The 19,559-nt window shown below is 38.8% G+C and overlaps 1 protein-coding gene across 1 annotated transcript in view; it reads right to left on the bottom strand.

Annotated features, from left to right (window-relative positions):
• Window positions 1-18,885, bottom strand: part of NDUFS4 (NADH:ubiquinone oxidoreductase subunit S4) — a 48,407-nt gene extending 29,522 nt beyond the window's left edge. The window contains exon 1 of the mRNA XM_036403569.2: window positions 18,757-18,885. Within this exon, the coding sequence (XP_036259462.1) occupies window positions 18,757-18,842 (86 nt within the window). The 5' untranslated portion in view covers window positions 18,843-18,885. The remainder of the gene's footprint in view (window positions 1-18,756) is intronic.
• Window positions 18,886-19,559: the final 674 nt, after the last annotated feature.

Raw genomic sequence — 19,559 nt, 5'->3', positions numbered from 1 at the left:
TTGATTAAGGCCATTTTAAAGAAATGAGGAACAAAAATGCAGGAATTCATTTTTCTCTACAAAACCTTTCTGAAACTAAAAAACTGCAACAAAGTTCAGTTAAATATCTAATATAAATAAAAACTTTCAGCACAGATTACATTCTATTAAATTATCTTCCCTCTGCCTTTAACAACTTCAAAACATCTCCAAAGCACAAAGTTTATTAACTCACCTAACTCTGTGGCATGGACAGACAGATCTATTTCTATTTAAAGTGACAAAATCTGTCAGGAAAGTTACTTTGTTTCAGAACACAGAAGTTTTCCAGTGCAAGGAAGCCAAATTATTTCATAAAAACTCAAGGTAACTACTTTGCTAGCTCACTATCTCTGTACCAGAATGCTTCTGGCTCAATACTGCCAGTAATTTTTAAGTTGCAAATGTAACAGAATACGTCACAAAAACAGAACAGAGAGATTCTGGAGCACTAGGAGAACAGGCTGTTACTTGGTCCTTATTAAAATACACACCAAGAGAGATGTTATCCTAAGAGCATGCTGAACAGCAGCATTACACTTGTGTTCCAGACTTAAGTAGCTAAAGCCAGAAAATATTCAACCTTAAATAAGGAAAAAAAGCCATTGCTACAGGAAAATTAGTTTCTCCTCCACTACAATAGCTTTACTATCAAAGTAATATTCTGCAGGTATTCCTGGAACTTCATGTGGTACAGTGTTCACTACATTACTTAACATCTGTCCATAAGAAAGACATTGGATTATGCAATTTAATTATTTCCTTCTCTAAAGAAAACTCATCTAGACTATGAATCAAGAAGTTCTCTGAAGCTTGTTCTGTGGAAATGTCTGATCAATATGTAAAGATTCAGGTATGTAAAGGTTGCAAAAAGGCTGATCAGGATGATACTTTTTCTTGTAATATAAATTGAGTTATGAACAAAATCTAGCACAATTTAGTTTGAACATGGTTGAGAGTGGCTTGTTTTGTTTTAAACTGGAAAAACATTAATCAGCTTTAAAAAGTACAAATGCCATGCCCTTGAAAATTATTTCCACTCACCATTACATCATTAGACATTGTTTCTACTAACACCATGATAAAGAGCAGGGTAAAAACCAGATTAAAGGTGGGCAGGATCTCCTTCTGAGATGCCTCAACATTTTACACAGAGGGAGTTGGCTTTTAGCATGAGATGACTCTGTCAACTGGGATAACTTCCAAGGCATCGTACCTTATAGCTCTCCATGATATTTAGGCTAATCCTCAAAAGCATATGGACAGCTTACTAACCTAAGTCAACTTCTCCTCTTCATCATTTTTCAAAGACATTTCTGTTGACTACACAATTCTAGAAAACACACAAATGTTACAACCTTGGAAATCACAACCTTGTACACTTGTTAAATGAGCTGCCTTCTGTCCATCCCTAGACTGCAATGAGCTGGACAGAACACACTTTCTCTAAGAACTTCCTAACTGAAGAGTGGTTGAAAACTGGCTTTTGGACTAGGAAAGTGAATCTCAAGTCAGTGGAGGAGAGACCTCCAGGTGAAAATACAAAAAACACCAGTTGTGCTTTAAAGATGACAGGCTGACAATATTTCTATTTGCTGCATCTCTCACAGGAAAGTAACCTGAAGTTTGGAAAAACCAGCAACTCTGAAATGTCATGTGAACTTAAATACTGCTATTTGAAAGTTAATAGGAAGTGTAGCCTGATTCCCAGAATGCCTGTTCAATTTTCAGCAGGCTTCATTGCAAGTGTGTAGCTAATGTCAGGCACTAATCTGAGGACAGAACCAGGAAATGCACCTCTTTCACACAAGGCTCTCTTCTCAAACTCTGACAATGGCAACTTTATAATATCTATTATACCTTCAAGTTAAATGAATTTGCAATCTAAATCACTTAAGTTAACACTTGAGTTAAACCATTTATGTCATCCTCAACAGTACAGTAACTCTCAGAAAATTATCTATTAGTATTTGCCCACATCCACCTTGACTTTTAGGTAGTTTTTCTGATGGATAATCTTGCAGAAGTCTAGAATACACATTTGCATGCAGAATCACACAATCACTGGGTTGGAAGCGACCTTCAAGCTCATTGAGTACAACTCAGCCCTAACTGCAACTACAACCTCAACTGCAACTACAATTGCATTCTCCCAAGATCCTACTGCTTTTTCCTATGACTAACCTCTGGAAAGGTAATCTGCTTTCTTCCTTTCTCTCTGTGTGTAATATGGGTATACATTACCCATTTGCTTCTTTTTGACTGCTTATGCTTTTTTTTCCCCCTGTTGAAATATCTTGGGATGAGCAGGAAGTTCTACTTCTACCCTGTTCTAAGTCTAATTAAACTCTGATTTAGAATTATTGTACACAGAATACTTAGAATAATTACAAATAGACTGCTAAAATAATTCAGAATTTCAGAAACTATAGAGAAAGCTTTACATGTAGCTAGCAACAATAAACCTTGCTATCTTATAGGCTTATTAATGACCAATTCAGAACACATACCAAATGAACTTCCTTCATGGTTACTATCTAATAAACAAAGTGTGACAAGGCTCCAAGCTGGCCAGAGCTCTGCTGTGAATATGCCCAAATGCTTTCCTTATAGTGAGCTTGTCAGTGATGAACAAACAGGCGTTCAAATGTAAAAATCTAGGTTTATTGTAAAAGCCCGCCTTTTAAAAAAAAATTCTTCAAAATTACGTAAAACAAAAATTTAAAAAGTCACCTCTCTCCTTTATGATTGTCCATATACTTTCCTACAGTATAGCAGCTCCTTTATCTTTTGAGTCCACCATTTAAATGTCATTTCATTTATATTGGCAAAAGGATTTTCTCCCTATCCTAGGAAATTGTGTTGGGAATCTCAATTCCTCAATCTTGATCTATATAATCTTATACCATTATTTTACACTACTGTAAGTTAAGATTATCTGTAGTTTATGATAATTTCATTATACTAATTTCTACAGTTCATTTAAACTGTAACATTGTTTACCAAAATTTTGTCTTTACCACCTATCTGATTACTTCAGCATAGGCTTTGTTATATATATATGCTACAAAACAATATAATGATATTTCTTGGTCTCAGTCTTAGGAGTTTTAAAAAGGTCAAAGTAGCTTTTTCTTCCACTGTGAACAGTTCTTCAGTGAGGCATTGTAGAACTGGACATTACATCTAGAAATAATTATGTCTCCCATTTCTTATTTTAGAGTCTCACAATAAATGTAAAATGTCTTTTACACTGTACAGAAAAGACAGGAATAGATATTCGGCAAAGACTAAACTACATGATCTTATTAAATACCTGTAACTCTTGTATCAGCTCAGTAACACAGAATGAATTAATGAGGACTTCCAGAAAAAATATGTCTTTGTAGAATTCAAAACTTTCTGTAGGTACCATCTGTCCAGAAAAAACAAACGCTGTGATCAACTAACCATGTCTTCCATGATAAGTGTGTATTCCCCTTTCACCATCATCTGTAGTTACACCAAAGTCACAAATGGTTTCCACATCCCTGCTACACAAACAAAGGAGTCCAGTGAGAAGCCACTGAAGTTCTTCAGTCTACTGGCAAACTACAATATTCATAACAGTACTAGGTCTCTCAACCATCTTTTACCACTGTGTGATAAGGACATAGCAGTTCCTTGCTGCAGGGAAGATTCTTAGGTCTTCACTTCCCTTCTTAAGTTATAGGCCCCAGCTCTGCTGAAGCCATTAACTTCTGTTGAACAGAAGAAACCAAACAGTAAAAAAATGGTCAGTGGAGGTCTTTTGTGGTATCTGAATTAAGGCATCTGACTTGAACGTATTACTTGGTTATTCTAGTGGTTATTCTAGGTATATGTATTCAACTGCTAAAACTCAACAAATTTGACCACCGTAAATACCTGCAAAGTAACCTATGCTTAACTCCTACATAGTAAGAAGCTGCCATATTTACACGGCTTTAATTTGCCTTCTACGGAGAGCAGTGCTCTGACTAGAATGCTTACACAACATCTAGATGTGAAAACTTGTATCTACCTGACACAATTCAGTAGATGGGACTTAAAACCATTGCACAAAAACTTTTCCTTAACCTCTTTATGTAACACATTTGACTGTTTGATCTATTAGCACCCCCTTTTGGTCAGCTGTTGGAGATGTGGTAAAAAACCCCAGGTATCACCAAACAGGTAATCAGATCATAATGTATAGGTAAAACAAAGTCTTGAAGAAAGTCCCATGTACCACATGAGAAATAAAGACAGTCATCAAGAAATAAGTCTAAAGGACATTTTAAGTATTTTGATGCTGAAAGACCTGGGCATCAGTGGATGTGAATATACGTATATGCAGAAGCCATTATGAACAATGCAATAGATTGAATATTTTTAATTTTTAGAAAACCAACCTTTTAAATATTATTGCATTTAATATTATTGCATTTCTAATAATATAAGCTTCAGAATGTACAGCCCCCATAAAAACATTAAATTCTGAAAAAAAAGAACAAAAAGAAACACCACCAGCTAACAACTTCCACAGCACCCAACCTAGTCATACACTGTGATTAAAGAGACTAAATACAAATCAGTATGAAGTTCCAGCACATAAAATACAGGAAATAATGATACAATGTTAAATACAATACAGATCACACTATTCAATATATTTTTTTTAGCCCCAACACAATGCATTTTTATAAAGGCAGCTTGCAAAGCTAAACTTGTGAGAGATTAATTTAAACACAGTGGGATAATATTTCCTTGGTATTAAAGTCACTACTGTAGTTGAAGTGATAATGACTTAACAGAGTCAATGGTATTTTATTTTTACTCGGTTTCACTTACTAGTCTTACTACTTTCCAACAGAAGTAAAATATGGAACATAGTGCCAAACACTGCCTATGGCGACATGTAGTTTTTTTTTGTAGTATGAACTGCAGGATGAACTTTCATGTTGGGAGGAAAACGAAGTTCCTCATTAATAAATAATATTTTCATACTCTGATGAAGTTGGCTGATCATACTTTTTCCTTTGCCTACAAAATGATGCTAAACAGAGTAAATTATGCTTCTAAATAGATGAATGCAGTATTAATTTACCTAAACTACTGAAATTTTGGTAGTAAATTGCTGAAATTATATAAATTGAAATATAAATAAACAGACACTGCTTTTACTTGCTAATAAGTTTATATGCAATAAATTTTTTTTTCTAGTTGCGTGTTTGGAAAACAGGGCAAGAACTGACTATGCTTTCCTGTCAGGCAAAACTTACGAAAAGAAGCAATGGTTATATAAATGTACTAAATTAACATGGAAATAAGCATTTGACTTGTGGTTTGGAACTTTGAAGCTAAATATTAAGTTAACCTGTTTTTACAAATACTAAACTACAGGCCTGTCAGTCTCACTTCAGTGCCTGGTAAAGTTCTGGAGAAGACCATTCTGAGAATTACTGAAAAACACCTGAAGGACAGTCACAGCCAGCAGAGCTTCATGAAGGAACAGTTCTGCTTGACAATTTCCTTTTATGACAAGGTAACACACCTAGCTGCTCAAGAGAAGCCAGCTGATGTGATCTTTCTGGATTTCAACAAAGCTTTCAATAGTGTCCCTCATAGGATCCTTCTGGACAAAATGTCCAGCTCACAGCTGGACAAACACATCATGGGATGGATGAGAGCTGGCTCATGGGTTGGGCACAAAGGGTTACAGTGAATGAGGTGGTATCAGACTGGGGACCTGTCACTAGGGGGGTTCCACAGAACTTCATCTTAGGCCCTAAAACTTTCAACATCTTCATTAACAACCTTGGATGCAGGACTGGAAGGGATACCAAGTAAATTTGACAATGATACTAAATTGGGAGGAGCTGTTAAAGGCAGAGAAGCTGCACAGAGGGATCCTGACAATCAGAAGAACTGACAATCACAAACCAGATTAAATTTAACATGGGCAAGTCCTGGATTCTGCACGTGGGATGGGGCAGCCCTGGATGTACAGACAGACTGGGGGATGAGAGGCTGCACAGCAGTGCCATGGAAAGGGCCCTGGGGCTCTGGTCCATGGCAAGTTGAACATGAGCCAGCAGTGCCCTGGCAGCCAGGAGGGCCAAGCGTGTCCTGGGGGCATCAGGGACAGCATCACCAGCCAGGCAAGGGAGGGGATTGTCCTGCTCTGCTCTGCACTGGGGCAGCCTCACCTCCAGTGCTGGGGGCACTTTTGGGAACCCCCATATAAGAAGGTCATAAAGCTATTAGAGAATGCCCACAGGAGGGCGAAGGAGCTGTTGAAGGGTCTTGAAGGGAAGCTACATGAGAAGCAGCTTGGTCTGTTCAGCCTGAGGGAGAATGAAGAGACCACATTGCAGTCTGCAACTTCCTTGTGAGAGGACACAGAGGGCAGGCACTGATCTCTTCACTGTGGTGACAGTACTTGAGGGAACAACATGAAGCTGTGTCAGGGAAGGTTTAGGCTGGATATCAGGAAAAGGTTCCTCACACAGAGGAGTGCTAGGCACTGCCACGGAAGTGGTCAAAGCACCAAGCGAGACAGAGCTCAAGAGGTGTTTGGACAAGGCACTCAGGCATGTGGGTGTGACACCTCCTGTACAGGGCCAGGAGCTGGACTCACTGATACTTGTGGATCCCTTCCAACCCAGAATACTCTATAATTCTTTGAAATTAGCTACATTTTCAAGTAGTGAATACATCATCACATAGAAAATAATAAAATTTTAGTTATTTTAGATTCTACTTTAATTATCCCACAGGTGAGAAAATGATGTTGACCTGCTATATTCAAACAAGTATCAGCTGAAGAACCACTGACAATGTAAAGAAATGCTCCTTCCAGAACTACCACAGGACCAGAGCACTATATCCACCCCTGCAGCCTAGTGGATTATTCAGGACACAAGTCAGTTCTGCGAAGACATGAACTGCCCACCACCAGTTTTCTTCATTTAATCAGATTTCTTGCAGTCAAGACATAATAAAGAAGGTAACCTCTGACCTAGTACCATGCCTGCACTTTCCTTGACTCAAACAGAGCCCATTTGAGCAGCCAGCTAACTGAGGTGACATGACTGGGTGCACAACAAAGACCAGTCCTTCAGAAGGCTCCACATGAGGCAGACAGTATGTCCAGGCTGGCTCAGCCACTCCTCTGCCACTCCTGCAGAGCTGGTGTCTTTTGAGATTTTGAGTATAAGCTTATGCATAATGCAAACAGCTTGAGCTGAGGAAAAGTTCAGCCAAAAATCCACAGAGCTAGCCTGAAGGTTCAAGTCAGCGCACTCACAAGCAACAGCTGCACATCCTGAAACAGTTCTCTGCAAGTCTCAGGCTGGGATCAAAACATTTCTTGAAGTGCTTAGATACAAACTGAGTCATTACTTGCAACTAAACTTCTAAAAAATGTCATGTCAGTGCTCCTTGACCCTCACATGCACATGACTCAGAGCACACCAGTGGTCTCTGACAGATTACAGAAAATAGATTAGAACACTTTGAGAGAGGGGCTTAACATGTTAAAAACAAAATTACTCAAAATTATTTAAACATTTTTGTTTTAGAAATAAAAGAACTCATTATGAAAGGAGATCAGGTACACTACATTTAGAGCAATATAATACCTAATTTGTAAGATGTCCAACAGCTATCAGGTCACGGGAACTCTGAATTACTGCCACCCGTACAGTTGCTAATAAAGCATTTCATTACACACTACTCTCCAAACTGGAACACCTAATCTTAGGAATTAACCTCAGTTCACAATCTTAAAGCAGCAGGCTGCTGAGAACCAGAAACTTCTTACAGGCAAGTTATTTGGAAGACATATAATACTAGAAATGTTGCACAGCCCATAACAACTATCAACTAAATTACATTCTCTAGTTAGAAAGCCTAATAAAGTTTAAAAAGAAGAGAGAAAAGTTGTGTAGGGTGTAAAGATAAAATACCCAGGTGACACATTTGCTTTCTTTGTGCTTTCTAAATGTCAAACTCCCCACACACATATTCAGGCATTCATAGAACTTGACAAAACTAAAAACTGTGCTCTCTTTATAGAAGGAACAACAGAAGTCAAAGGGTTTCATTTCAAAACTGTGCGGAATGAAACTAATGTCCCACATCCCACCTCTGTCTGATTTTGTGCATTTTGAAAAAGAGCCTTTGAATCATGTTAACATTAAACAGAAAAACAGAGTAAAGATTCCTCTGTGTTTGCAAACTGGTTTAAGGCACAGCATGGTCCTGTATTTCACCCCTATCCACTCCTATTGATTTAGCCCTTCAATCTGACTGCATTTACTAGCTAAATTAATTCTTATTCTAATAATCCAAGGCCTGTAAAACACAGCATATATATTGATATATATATATATATATATGTGTGTGTATGCATATCTATGTGTATATATACATATATACATATATAAAAGGCAACTTCTTTCTTATTTAATGTTCTCAAACACTTGAACCCTAAACTACAATACAAAAAGGAATTCTTTTAACTGTTACTGGAAAACTACATCTTGGTTTATAATGGTTCGTGAAAGTCAAATAAGCTATTTGGCAAGTAAGCCTTAGCTGTTGGGCAGCTATGACAAACTGTATTTAAGAGCTATATATTAATGTTTGTAGTACAAGCCAGTTGGAGAAAGCCAAATGCTTTACAAATGGAACATGACCTACAGGTTTCTTTTCAAAACTGTGTGCTCTTAGGAGTTGTTCTAGATGAGAATGGGATAATCTAGGTAACATTATTCTGCATTATTTAATTTCACACAAGCTTTGTGAACTTCACCTTGTTTCAGCTACGTTTCTCTTTAATTTCCTTTCTGACACTAAGCCTTTGTCCTCAATTCCCCTTTGAACTGTTGCCATTCCTCAGCTATTATGTACCTTAGCTACACTCCATGTCACACACCTCAGTCACACCACTGGATCTGTCAGCCCACATGGTTCTTATACAGCTCTGAGGAGAAAAATCTCCATGATACTTCAATAAATTTTTGACTACCGAGTTATACTCAGAGAAGATACACCAATGGTGCCACCTTATTTGTAAGAACATAGTCTGAGTTTTTAAGTGCTCTAACACCGACAGTCTGAAGACAAACTCTCTCAGACCACCCATCAGGACACTAAGGGCAGCAGCAGGTCTTAAAGGCCATGACCAGCCTCATACAGGGCCTCCATGAACATCCCCTGCCTGTGGCCCTGGAGTTCCATTTAAAAGCTCAACTTTGGGTCTTCAGCCCTTGCTGAAGTGGTATCATTAGGTGCACCCACCTCCAGCCCTGGTTCTGGCTCTTGCCCTGGTCAGTAAGGGCACTGTCCCTGCTGGGGTCACCCTCACTTCCCAGCTTGCCTTACCTTCTGGACTAGACAGCTTTTGATGCTCCTTGACACTTTGCTTGTCATTAATTCCTATCAAATAAAATACAATACTTGTTTTTTTTTCCAGTCTATGCAATTAATCTGCACTTGGTTTTCAGCCTCATATTGCAACCAAATCAAAGAACTTAATTTTTATGTAGTCTCTCTATAATGACTGATTTTAAATCATACCTTGTTTTAAAATTATACTAACCACACAAGCTTTTAGTTGTGGGTACTGCCTTCTACAATATACATCTGAGATGAAAACAAATGGATGGCTGCAGTGTAAGCAACCTGTGTTTCCCACAGGAGTTTTGAAAAAAAAAATTATCACATCAAAACTTTAACTCCTATTCTACACACAAGTGCAAGCAACAATGGCACTAGCTAGGGAAAAAAAACTTCCTTTCTTTTGCATACAGCATCAGCATCTGCAGTCTTGGAACAATTATTCTTTAAATCGATGGACAAATTACTGTGCACTTCAAGAAAAATATAATGAAAATACCAAGCTACATAAAAGAAAGCTTGAATGCCCCGTTTTTCCATAATTATCTGATTTAATTTTATTTTCACCTGTCATTATTTATTAATGTAAACAGACTTCAGAAGCATTTTTGAGAACTCACCTTTGAGAATAAAAATAACCTCATCAGCTACCCTATTTGTGTGTTCACTTGTGCACCAATCCTCATACACTGATCCCCTCCTCCTCCACTAGTACTATTCTTTCTTACTTTTCATATTCTTACTATCTAATCAGCTGTTAGCTCTCTCTCTAAAAGGAGACTGCAAGTATTGATATTACTCACGCTTTTATAAAGCCTTAAGGTAACACTGATGCTTTTGAAGCAAACCTCATTCTTGAATTTCAGTTCAAATAACATGCAGATTATTTGTCTCTTTCTCTGGTAGGCACCAACACTGGCATATGAAAATATACCACTCTTACAGAATTTTCCTTCCAATAACTTACCACAGCAGATGCAAATACTCCTTGAATATGTGACAGAACGGACAAAGCAACTGCATGAAGAGCTTTCTGCCTTTTTCCTTCATTTGAAATGCAGCAAAAAGATGATACATTGTAACTTCTGAAAATGCAATATCCATAAAAATCTTAGCTTAAAACTACTGAAATCTATAAAAAATATGAAGAACTGAACAGCTCTCATCTGCAACAGAAGTTTAGTTTGGACTTCAATATAAATAGCATCACTAACACTTAGCGGATTACTGCATTAACATTTAGCAGAAGACTTCAATAGACTGATCACAAATGACAATGCCAGAGGTGTTCACATATAAAATAAACATTCATAAAAGGTCTAAAAATATTTGCATCAAATACATAAAGTGTGACTTTAAAAAAGGGAACAGGACTTGTTTATGAACTCTTTCATGTTAAGACCCCAGTAATAAGCAGCTGCAAGAACTGTTTGCCCACACACATTCTGGAGCTGCCTACAGACTCTCTTGTTGAGTCGAAAGTTACTTAACTTCTTCAAAATCTGTCATGGGTCAAAGGGAGATTCAGACAGAAACTACTGCAGCCAGAAAGAGCTAAGTAAATAGTACCTAAACATACTATTACACTGCCAGGAGAGAACAACTGCCCTTTGAAACTCAGACAAAAATAATACCATTAATTTCTTAGGAAATATGAAAATAAACAATTTAAAGAAGATAATGTGAACTCTTCAGCTTACTTCCTGCTAGTATAGAGATTTCTTTTTTTAGAAACAAAAAAGGATGTGATCTTAAGATACTTCAGAGGTATATTTTCTAACATGGTCAGAATCAAATGCTTACAAAAGAATTTTAAAAACGTAGCAAAATCCACTGTACTATCATAAGAATGAAAACCTATACATGGGTAAAACATATAAAACATTTAGCTGTTAAGGATCATACAAATTTACTGAAATTATTAGTATAAAATAGGAGTTGTTAAACTTGGGGTTTTTTTAAAAGTAGTTGTGTGTAGGTTCACGTTTCCCTGCTAATTATAAAACTCTCAGCATTTCGTCGCCTAAAACAGTCAATTACATCTAAGATGGACAATAATAAGGTCAATTGAGTCAAAATGCTCAAACCTATAGTAAGGCAAAATCAAGGCAATTTTTAAAATCCAAATAGCCGTACTTTTCCACTGTGAGTTAAATCTGTTGAACATGTTATATTAAGCCTGCATCAATAAAGCAAATTTTATTATTTTGGTAACACAGATTTGAAACACTGTCCATTGACAGTTGGCATAATTATTCCCTTTCCCCATGTATCCATCTGGTATTTCATAATCTTACTACTGACTAATTTATTTGACAAAAAATGTGGTTCAACTTAGTGCAACAAGTTCTACAATTACATTTCTCAGACTCTGAGATATCAAATATTTGGTATCAGGATATACCAACATGAAGGTCTTTTCTGTAAGAATGTTTGAGGGATTTTCTTGAAAATAAAGGGTCATTTTTCAAATATAGTGTTAGATTCTATTTTAAATTGTCTAGTCCCTGAAGGAAAGTATTATGTCCTTCTGTTTTAAGATACCATTGCCAACAAATTTCACCTCGACCCTACAAAGCTTTTTTGAGGGTTTGTTTGTTTGTTGTTTTGGTGCAGTTTTGAGGGTTAAATTCTATCCCTATTCCACTTCAAATATTCTAAGTAGAGAGAAGATTATTAGGTTCTCAAATCAGTAAATTTTTGAAAAAAGTTATTATCACATGTAACAACACTTTTTCAAAAGTATGCCAGACTTTATGTAAGCAAGTTACAGTTCTGATCCCACAATGGTTAGTTGCCACAAAAGTGATTAGAAGAGCATTCAGTTGTTTTAGTGGAGAAGGAAGTACATTGCTTATTTACTAGTTAGCTTTCAACAAAATATACCTTACACATCTGTCTGCTTGTCTCTGTTTAACCTTTACTTTCTGAAAAATGCAATTTCTCCCCTCTGGGTTTCCAAAACTGAAGGGACTGAATGTAAATAAAATAAGTCACCCAAGTCATATGATCAATAAGAAAGAACAATCTAAGAAGCCTTATCAGGAATATTTTGCTGTCATGATGCAAGTTCTACTTAGTCCTCCATAAGCACATCAGAAAAACAGCCATTTCCAGAACAACACATCTCCTCCTTGCCCCCTTCTCAAACTTTGCCTCTCCCAAACTTTTTTTCCTATCTGCCCCTCTTACTTGCACATCTTCCTAACTATTCTTTTTCTTCTCTAGACGAATTCTGAAAATATGCAAACTTTCACAAACATTACAGGAATCCCATACACTTTAAGAACTCAAATGAGATGAATCTGAGCTCACCACTAAACTACACAATACATGGTATTTTTCACTTTTTCACTGTGATGGAATTGTTCACATTGACAGCACCATTCTACTGCTCCCATGCTTCATTAAATCCAACATCTTCATTACTCCATGGGGGCCTTCCAAAGCTTACTCTTTCCACTCCAAAAGAATCAAGGAGCACTCCTATACCCTACTTCCAATAAAGCCAAACAGAGAAGGCAAAAGAAGGAAATCTAAGACACCCTTCTGGTTCACCATAACTACTTTGATATTTTCATAACGGTGCATACCCATGAACACAACAGACTCGAGTAAATTATCCTGTTGCAACTACTCAAGTAGTTGCATCAGCTGCTGATGGATTAGCAGCTTAGAGATACTACCTAAAATACTGCAAAGGGACTGAAGTCATCCTCCTTACCAGAAATTTCCCCCTCTCTTCATCAAAGCATGCAAAATGGTTGTGGAAAGAGGGTTGTACTTCACAAGAGCCAGACACAAGCCATTGTCAAAGGACCTGTGACTATAACAAATAACCACTGATATTGCTTTCAGTCACAGTGAACAGGCAAGACTCGGCTCCTACACCCTCTCTTAACCACACAATCACTATTTGAACAGTGTGGACAAGAGTGAAAAGGAGTAGTTTTTAAAGGAATTATGCACTTCAGACACACGAAATACCTACTCCCAAACTATGGCTTCAGGGTGTCTGCAAGACCAGACAACACTCACTGATGCCTTAGAGTTTTGTTTTTAAACTCATGCTCATTAAGTGTATGAACTATAGTGGATTTCATCTTTTTCTCCCCTTGTCTATGTCTATTTGTCTCACCATATCTTTCACCTTGAGTCTTCTCTAATGCTCCATGTCATCACACTCTCACAAGCAAAAAAAAACTGCTGGAATTTTATTCCAGATTTCAGTTTACTCCAGTGCTATTAAGAGTCTCAGTAAGATACTGAGACTCACTGTACTTGCTCTGATACACATTACAACCAAAATACTTACTTAAGATAAAATTGTAAAATTCTAGCCAAATACATATTTTAAAAGCCAAATACATCTTTTTTTCCTGGTAAATAACCAAAATGAAACTATCTATAAACACTTCTTATACATCTAAAGCAAGACTGAAAAAAGACTGCTTTTTCTCCTGGTCTTTAAATTTTATTCCAGGTTCTCTGTGTAGATCATATTAGTCACTAGAAGTAATTTTAACCAAGATAAATGATACAGAACTATGTTTTTTATTAATGAAAACCAAAGCTTCTGATGTGTCTGAGCCTGACAACACCACACATACTTTTATATATTTTGTGGTATAAAGGAAACAGCAGTCATGTATTACAGATGGATGAAATAATAAATAATACAACTTCTGCAACATGCTGCCTATTCCAGACTTGACAGAAACTTCTCACTGGCTAGCACTAACAGTGGTGAAATAGTGTTTTTATTAGCCATATTCAGTCAGGACTTTGAACATCTTTAAACGGCTCTCTGCTGGTTTCTACCCAGACCTGGCTCCGCAAAGTCTACCAAGCCATATTTTAACATGTGCTTTGGAATTGACATGCAAGAAAAATGTCAATATTATTTCATTAAAGAAAAAGAACCAAACAATAACACAAAAGAGTAAGCTATTATCTTGCAGAATTATAATTTTTTTTAAAGTTAGTAAGCATTTTCTCTATTTTTCATAGAAGAACAGGATAAAAAATTAAGACAGGAGTTTTTTTCTGTTTTAGAAGTCCTTTATTTTACCACAAAAATGGCTTCTCCCTTATCTTCTTGAGGGGGAAGCCTGCTTATAAAGACAGTAACTCAAAACTGAGATATAAATGGCATCCCAGATTTCCTCAGTTTTTTGAAAATTACTGAATAATAGGCTTTGTACTACACGTGTCCATAATTCTTTACTTTCATAACCTCAGATATCCATTTATGATTGTGTCAGAGACAGAAGACAAGTCTAAGGCCTGCCGTATTTGTCTGCTATGGTATAGGAAGACAGGATAACGTAAAAGACGTCATGATTAGTTGGTAAGACTAACCTTCAGTAAAGAAACTATGTATCAGTCACCTGGTGGGATTCATCCTGTCAAAGCGGAATAACACACAATTAAACTGTTGTTGGCATGGAGGTGTGATCATGGGCTGTTTATGATCTCATCTCATGCGGTGGCCCTGCGTGAGATGATGCTGGAACTGGCCACTCCTGAGGAGGTGATACAAGGGGTGGTTCTGGGGTGGACGGAGAGGAGGACATGATGCATGCAGTTTTCATCCAGGGGATGTCCTGAAGGTGCACAGTCTGCCTGCCCCCGCTGCCTGAGCGCCACACTCCATCTCCTCCTACTCAGCAGCTTCTCAAACATTCAGGGGTTGGTATGTATTTATGCAAAAGTGACTAACAAAATTGACTTGCTTTGCAATTCCTACTGTGTCCTGAGTTTTTTGTGCATGGGCATCCTCCTGAACCATAACAATGATGAACCAGAAAAACATTTGCTGTCATACTCAGAGTCTTCACAATAGCATTACAAAAGGAAGGTAACACATTTTGAAAACCACTAAAAAGTGACATGAAAAATTCATTATCATGAAATTCAGAGAGCATGTGGCCCTACTATACCTACACACAAAACATTCTTCTACAGCAACAGAAATTAATTCTGACTCAAATATATTGTGACAAAAAGGGCTTCTCAGAAACACTCTGAAGTGTCTTAGAAACAAATATCTGATTCCCAGTTCAGCAGGAATTTGTTTGACGTTTTCTTTTCCAGCTTCAACTGTCTCTATTTCTAATGGAAGGAAACACTGCAACCTTTTAGGTCAAACTAGTGAGAGCATGTTCGACATAATTTCAAGCCACCTTAAAACTTCACAGCATGAAAGGTTCAAAATAGTTTTTAAGCAAAAGAGACACTTTTACTTTCTCAATCATCTAGGGACTCAGTAACCCCTGCTTAAGTGATTTAAAACAAGCACTCAGGACTTCATAAAGATATGAGGAATGTTGCTGCATGTTCTCTTAATTTCAGACTGAACACTTATGTGCATATTGTGGAAAAAGCCAGTACCAGTTTAGAATCATTGGGCAGCTTGGGCATGTGTACATTAAAGTGCCTAAGTATGTCCCAATAAAAGCAGTATTTGTGCTAGATGATGTCATAAAATTTCTAAGAACCAAATATTACTAACAGAAATCAGAACAGAATCTCTCTTGTAACTCTTCGGAAGTGACCGCATTATTATTTAACTGAACTTCTGAAAACTGGAGCACTATAAGAAGTTTCACATGCAAAAATCTACAGAAAAATGCACTGCAAATAAAGATACATCTTGAATGCTTAAAATTCAATCTTACAGTCCAAACAATAAGCTATATTACTCTCACAACCTAATTTAAGCAAGTAACATGAAACTTGCATTAAGTTTTACCAAACAGCCTAAGTAAACAAAAGTGTAGGGCTGGAGTGATATAAGAGTCATTCAAATGCCCTCACAGTTGACAGTTCCAGAATCTTCTTAGGTCATCTCCTCAGAACACCAATAATTTTTATTGTTAGTAATTGTAACATCTGTATTTACCTAAACATACACATCTAGCACACTGGTTACAACACACTCTTTCTACAGTTTGACAATGCCAGAGATTACTCCACTAAAAAATTAGACAGACAAATACTTCCAAACAAAGAGACTACTTCTACCAAATCGCATCTGTCAAAATACTTTTCTGAAAGGAAACCAGTATTGCAGGATTTATACATCCAATTGCAAGATATGCAGCAAACTACTGGCTTCTCCAAGAAGTAGTCTTTTGGATAGCTGCTGATCACTTCAGCTGGAAAATAAGTTTAAGTGGTCTTTGGTAAATGTTCAGTTCTGTGAGGTCAGGAGATGTGAGACAATAAAGCTAAAAATGGGACTTGTACAATGGCAAATTTTGAGGCATCTATCTGTATACATAAATTTATATAGGTTTCTGATGAAATACAATGAATTACATGCTCTGCATGAAAGATTATACTGTATGTATCAAAGGAAGACAAACACTTGCATATGAGAAGCAATACAAAGTGAAAAAGAAAGAGATACACTTTTTCCTGTCTACTTCTATCTGATTTATCACTTCACAATGAGCCCTAGGAAGACATTTTGAATTTAAAACATAGAACCCTAAATGCTCTTCTGTAATTATGTATGTTGATTCTCACTCCCAAGTAGGGAGACTACACAGCCTGGTTAAGAATAAAATTTCATAAAAATATTTTTCAAATAAATATATTTTATATAAAACAGAAATTGAGAAAAGATTTAAGTTTCAGTGCCTACCTAACCAGGGAACAATTACTTTGCAAAACTTATGCAATAAATGACAGTCCTAAGCATTCCCTCATACTGCCAAAACGATCTTATTCTGAAGTGTCTTTTCCTTATTCCACGGAAAATTTCTCATTGTAACAACAGGGATTACAAAGCTGTGTACAAAACTTCAGGAGAAACTCATAATGCCCTCCCTCTTCTCCAAGAAACTGCCCACTGATCAGGTCACTGTCCTAGAGAATGTGAAGCATAAGTTTCAGTCCCACTCAGGCCACTCTCCTCAACATCCCCCTTACTGAAAACGCTAAGGGACACTAATTCTTCCTCACTCTCTGCGGAAAGCAAAGAATCTAACACAGTGTTTCAAAGACGAAATACCAACTGAAGTGTACCTACCTCATATCTCCATACACTTCTCATACCCAGCCCTGCTACATCCTACTATTCTGAAATAATTACTTGAAATGTAGCATGGTAAGACTTTAAAACAAACAAAATTCTTTTTAGCCTGAATTACTTGACTGATGCAATTCACAACATGGGACAGGCAATAGTTCTGTCAACACCAGAGAAGTAGAAGGGCAGAAGGAAACAGCTGAACATGAACAGTAAGTTTCTGGATTAGTGTGGAGGAACTCCTAAATTCATACCCACAGATTTCAAAGCATTTTTAAGAGACTGACAATTAACCTTCAACACCATAAAACAGGTGCCATTTTAGGAGGGAGAAGGCAGCAGTAGGTAATGGGAAAGTCAGAGGATAAAAACGTGCAAAAATAGTAGAGCTATAGTTCTTTCTCTGACTGTATATATAGTTTTCTCTGTGTGTTTCTATAGGCACACACATATTTATATACACATATTTAAAAACCCCAACAGATGAAAAAAAAAATTACTAGAGCAAACCTGTATCTGTTAATATCGAAAGACTTAAGGAGCACAAAGACCAAAACTCCAAAACACAACTAAAGGCAGTGAGCTACATTATTTTTCCTGACTATAGACTGGCACAAGCCTTGCGCCTGTGAGATGCACAAAAGTAACAACATGCACGCCTCTTCAACTCGTGGTTGGGTCACGTACTGGACATCTAACACAGGTCTCTGCATTAAAGAAACAAATAACAAAGTGCCACCTAAGATTATAAAGCCATTTCCAATATTATTTTTAAGAAATTGGCGAAAAAACAGATATATTCATCTTCTGAAAAAGGTAACGATGTTTCGAAATAGGGATGGAGAGGAAAGGCAACACGATAGAAAAGAATGTACGGGGGGTGCAAATCTCGGGGAAGACTGCTGGCGAGGTGACGCTCCCCGTCAGCGAGGCCGCGACGAGCAGAACCCGACCTCCGGGCACCGCAAGGACATCGGGCGGGCGGTCACCGCGAGGCAGACAGCAAGGACGGGCAAGGGCACGCACCGACAGACAGGAATAGGCAAGGACACGCACGGACACACAGGGACAGGCAAGGACACGCACGGACTGACACGGAGGAAGCCTCGGCCCCGCGCCTGCTGCCAGCCTGGCCGCCCCCCACCCGCGTCGGGGCCTACGCGGCACCCCCGACCCAGCTCCTGGGGAGGCCGCGGCGGAGGCCCAGGCCCGGGACGGCCTCCTCGGGCCCTCGCGGGCGCCGGGGTGCGGCGGTGTCGCCCGGGCGGCCGGCGGGGAGCCCGCGGTGCCGTTACCTGGGCGGCGGCGGGCGGACCGCAGCCGCTCCGCTCCTGGCGATGAGGCCCCTCAGCGCCGCTGACATTGAGAGAGACGCCGCCATGATGCTCAACGCAGCCGCTGGGAGACGGCGGCGCCGCAGGGCCAAACCTCCTCCGCTCGGACAGGAAACGCGAAGGCGAGGGCGGAACGAGGCGGCGGGAAGAGGCGGTGGGAAGAGGCGGCGGGAAGGGCGGGCAGGGAACAGGGGGCAGAGAACGGGGCTGGGACAGGGAGCGATGGGGATGGGGCTCGGCCGAGGCAGGAGAGAAAGGCACTGCTGGCCTGGTGGGAAGGCAGAACTGATGTCCGGAGGTCCGGGAAGGAGACACTCAGGTGTTTGGGGTGCAGGCGCTCCTTTTTCTCAGCTACATGTTTGGCCCTGAAATATTTTCTGGCAGCGTTGGTTGTGACGCCATCTTCTTTATGGGCAGAAGCTGAAAGACAGGAAATTTAGGTTCTCTATTAGAAGGAAATTCTTTACTGTGAAGGTGGCGAGACACTGGAACAGGTTGCCGGGGTCAGATTGTGGACTCCCTAATCCTTGCAGTGTTCAAAGCCGGGTTGGATATAAAGCCTTCAGAAACCTGGACTATGGAACCAGGGATGTGTCCCTGCCCCATGGCAGGGGCATTGGGACTAGGTGATCTATAAGATCTGTTCAAACCCTTAACTTGCAGATTCTGTGACTCTGGATGGCAGGACAAGCCCCAGGGAGGGCAGGTGTCTGGGCTGTCTGGTTCCCTGTGCCTGGAGCCCTCCGTCCTGGGCACAGAAGCTG

This window comes from Molothrus ater, chromosome Z (genome assembly GCF_012460135.2).
Source record: "Molothrus ater isolate BHLD 08-10-18 breed brown headed cowbird chromosome Z, BPBGC_Mater_1.1, whole genome shotgun sequence".
Lineage (NCBI taxonomy): Eukaryota > Metazoa > Chordata > Aves > Passeriformes > Icteridae > Molothrus > Molothrus ater.
Note: the sequence above shows the minus strand (reverse complement) of the source record. Positions and strands in the feature narration are given on the sequence as shown.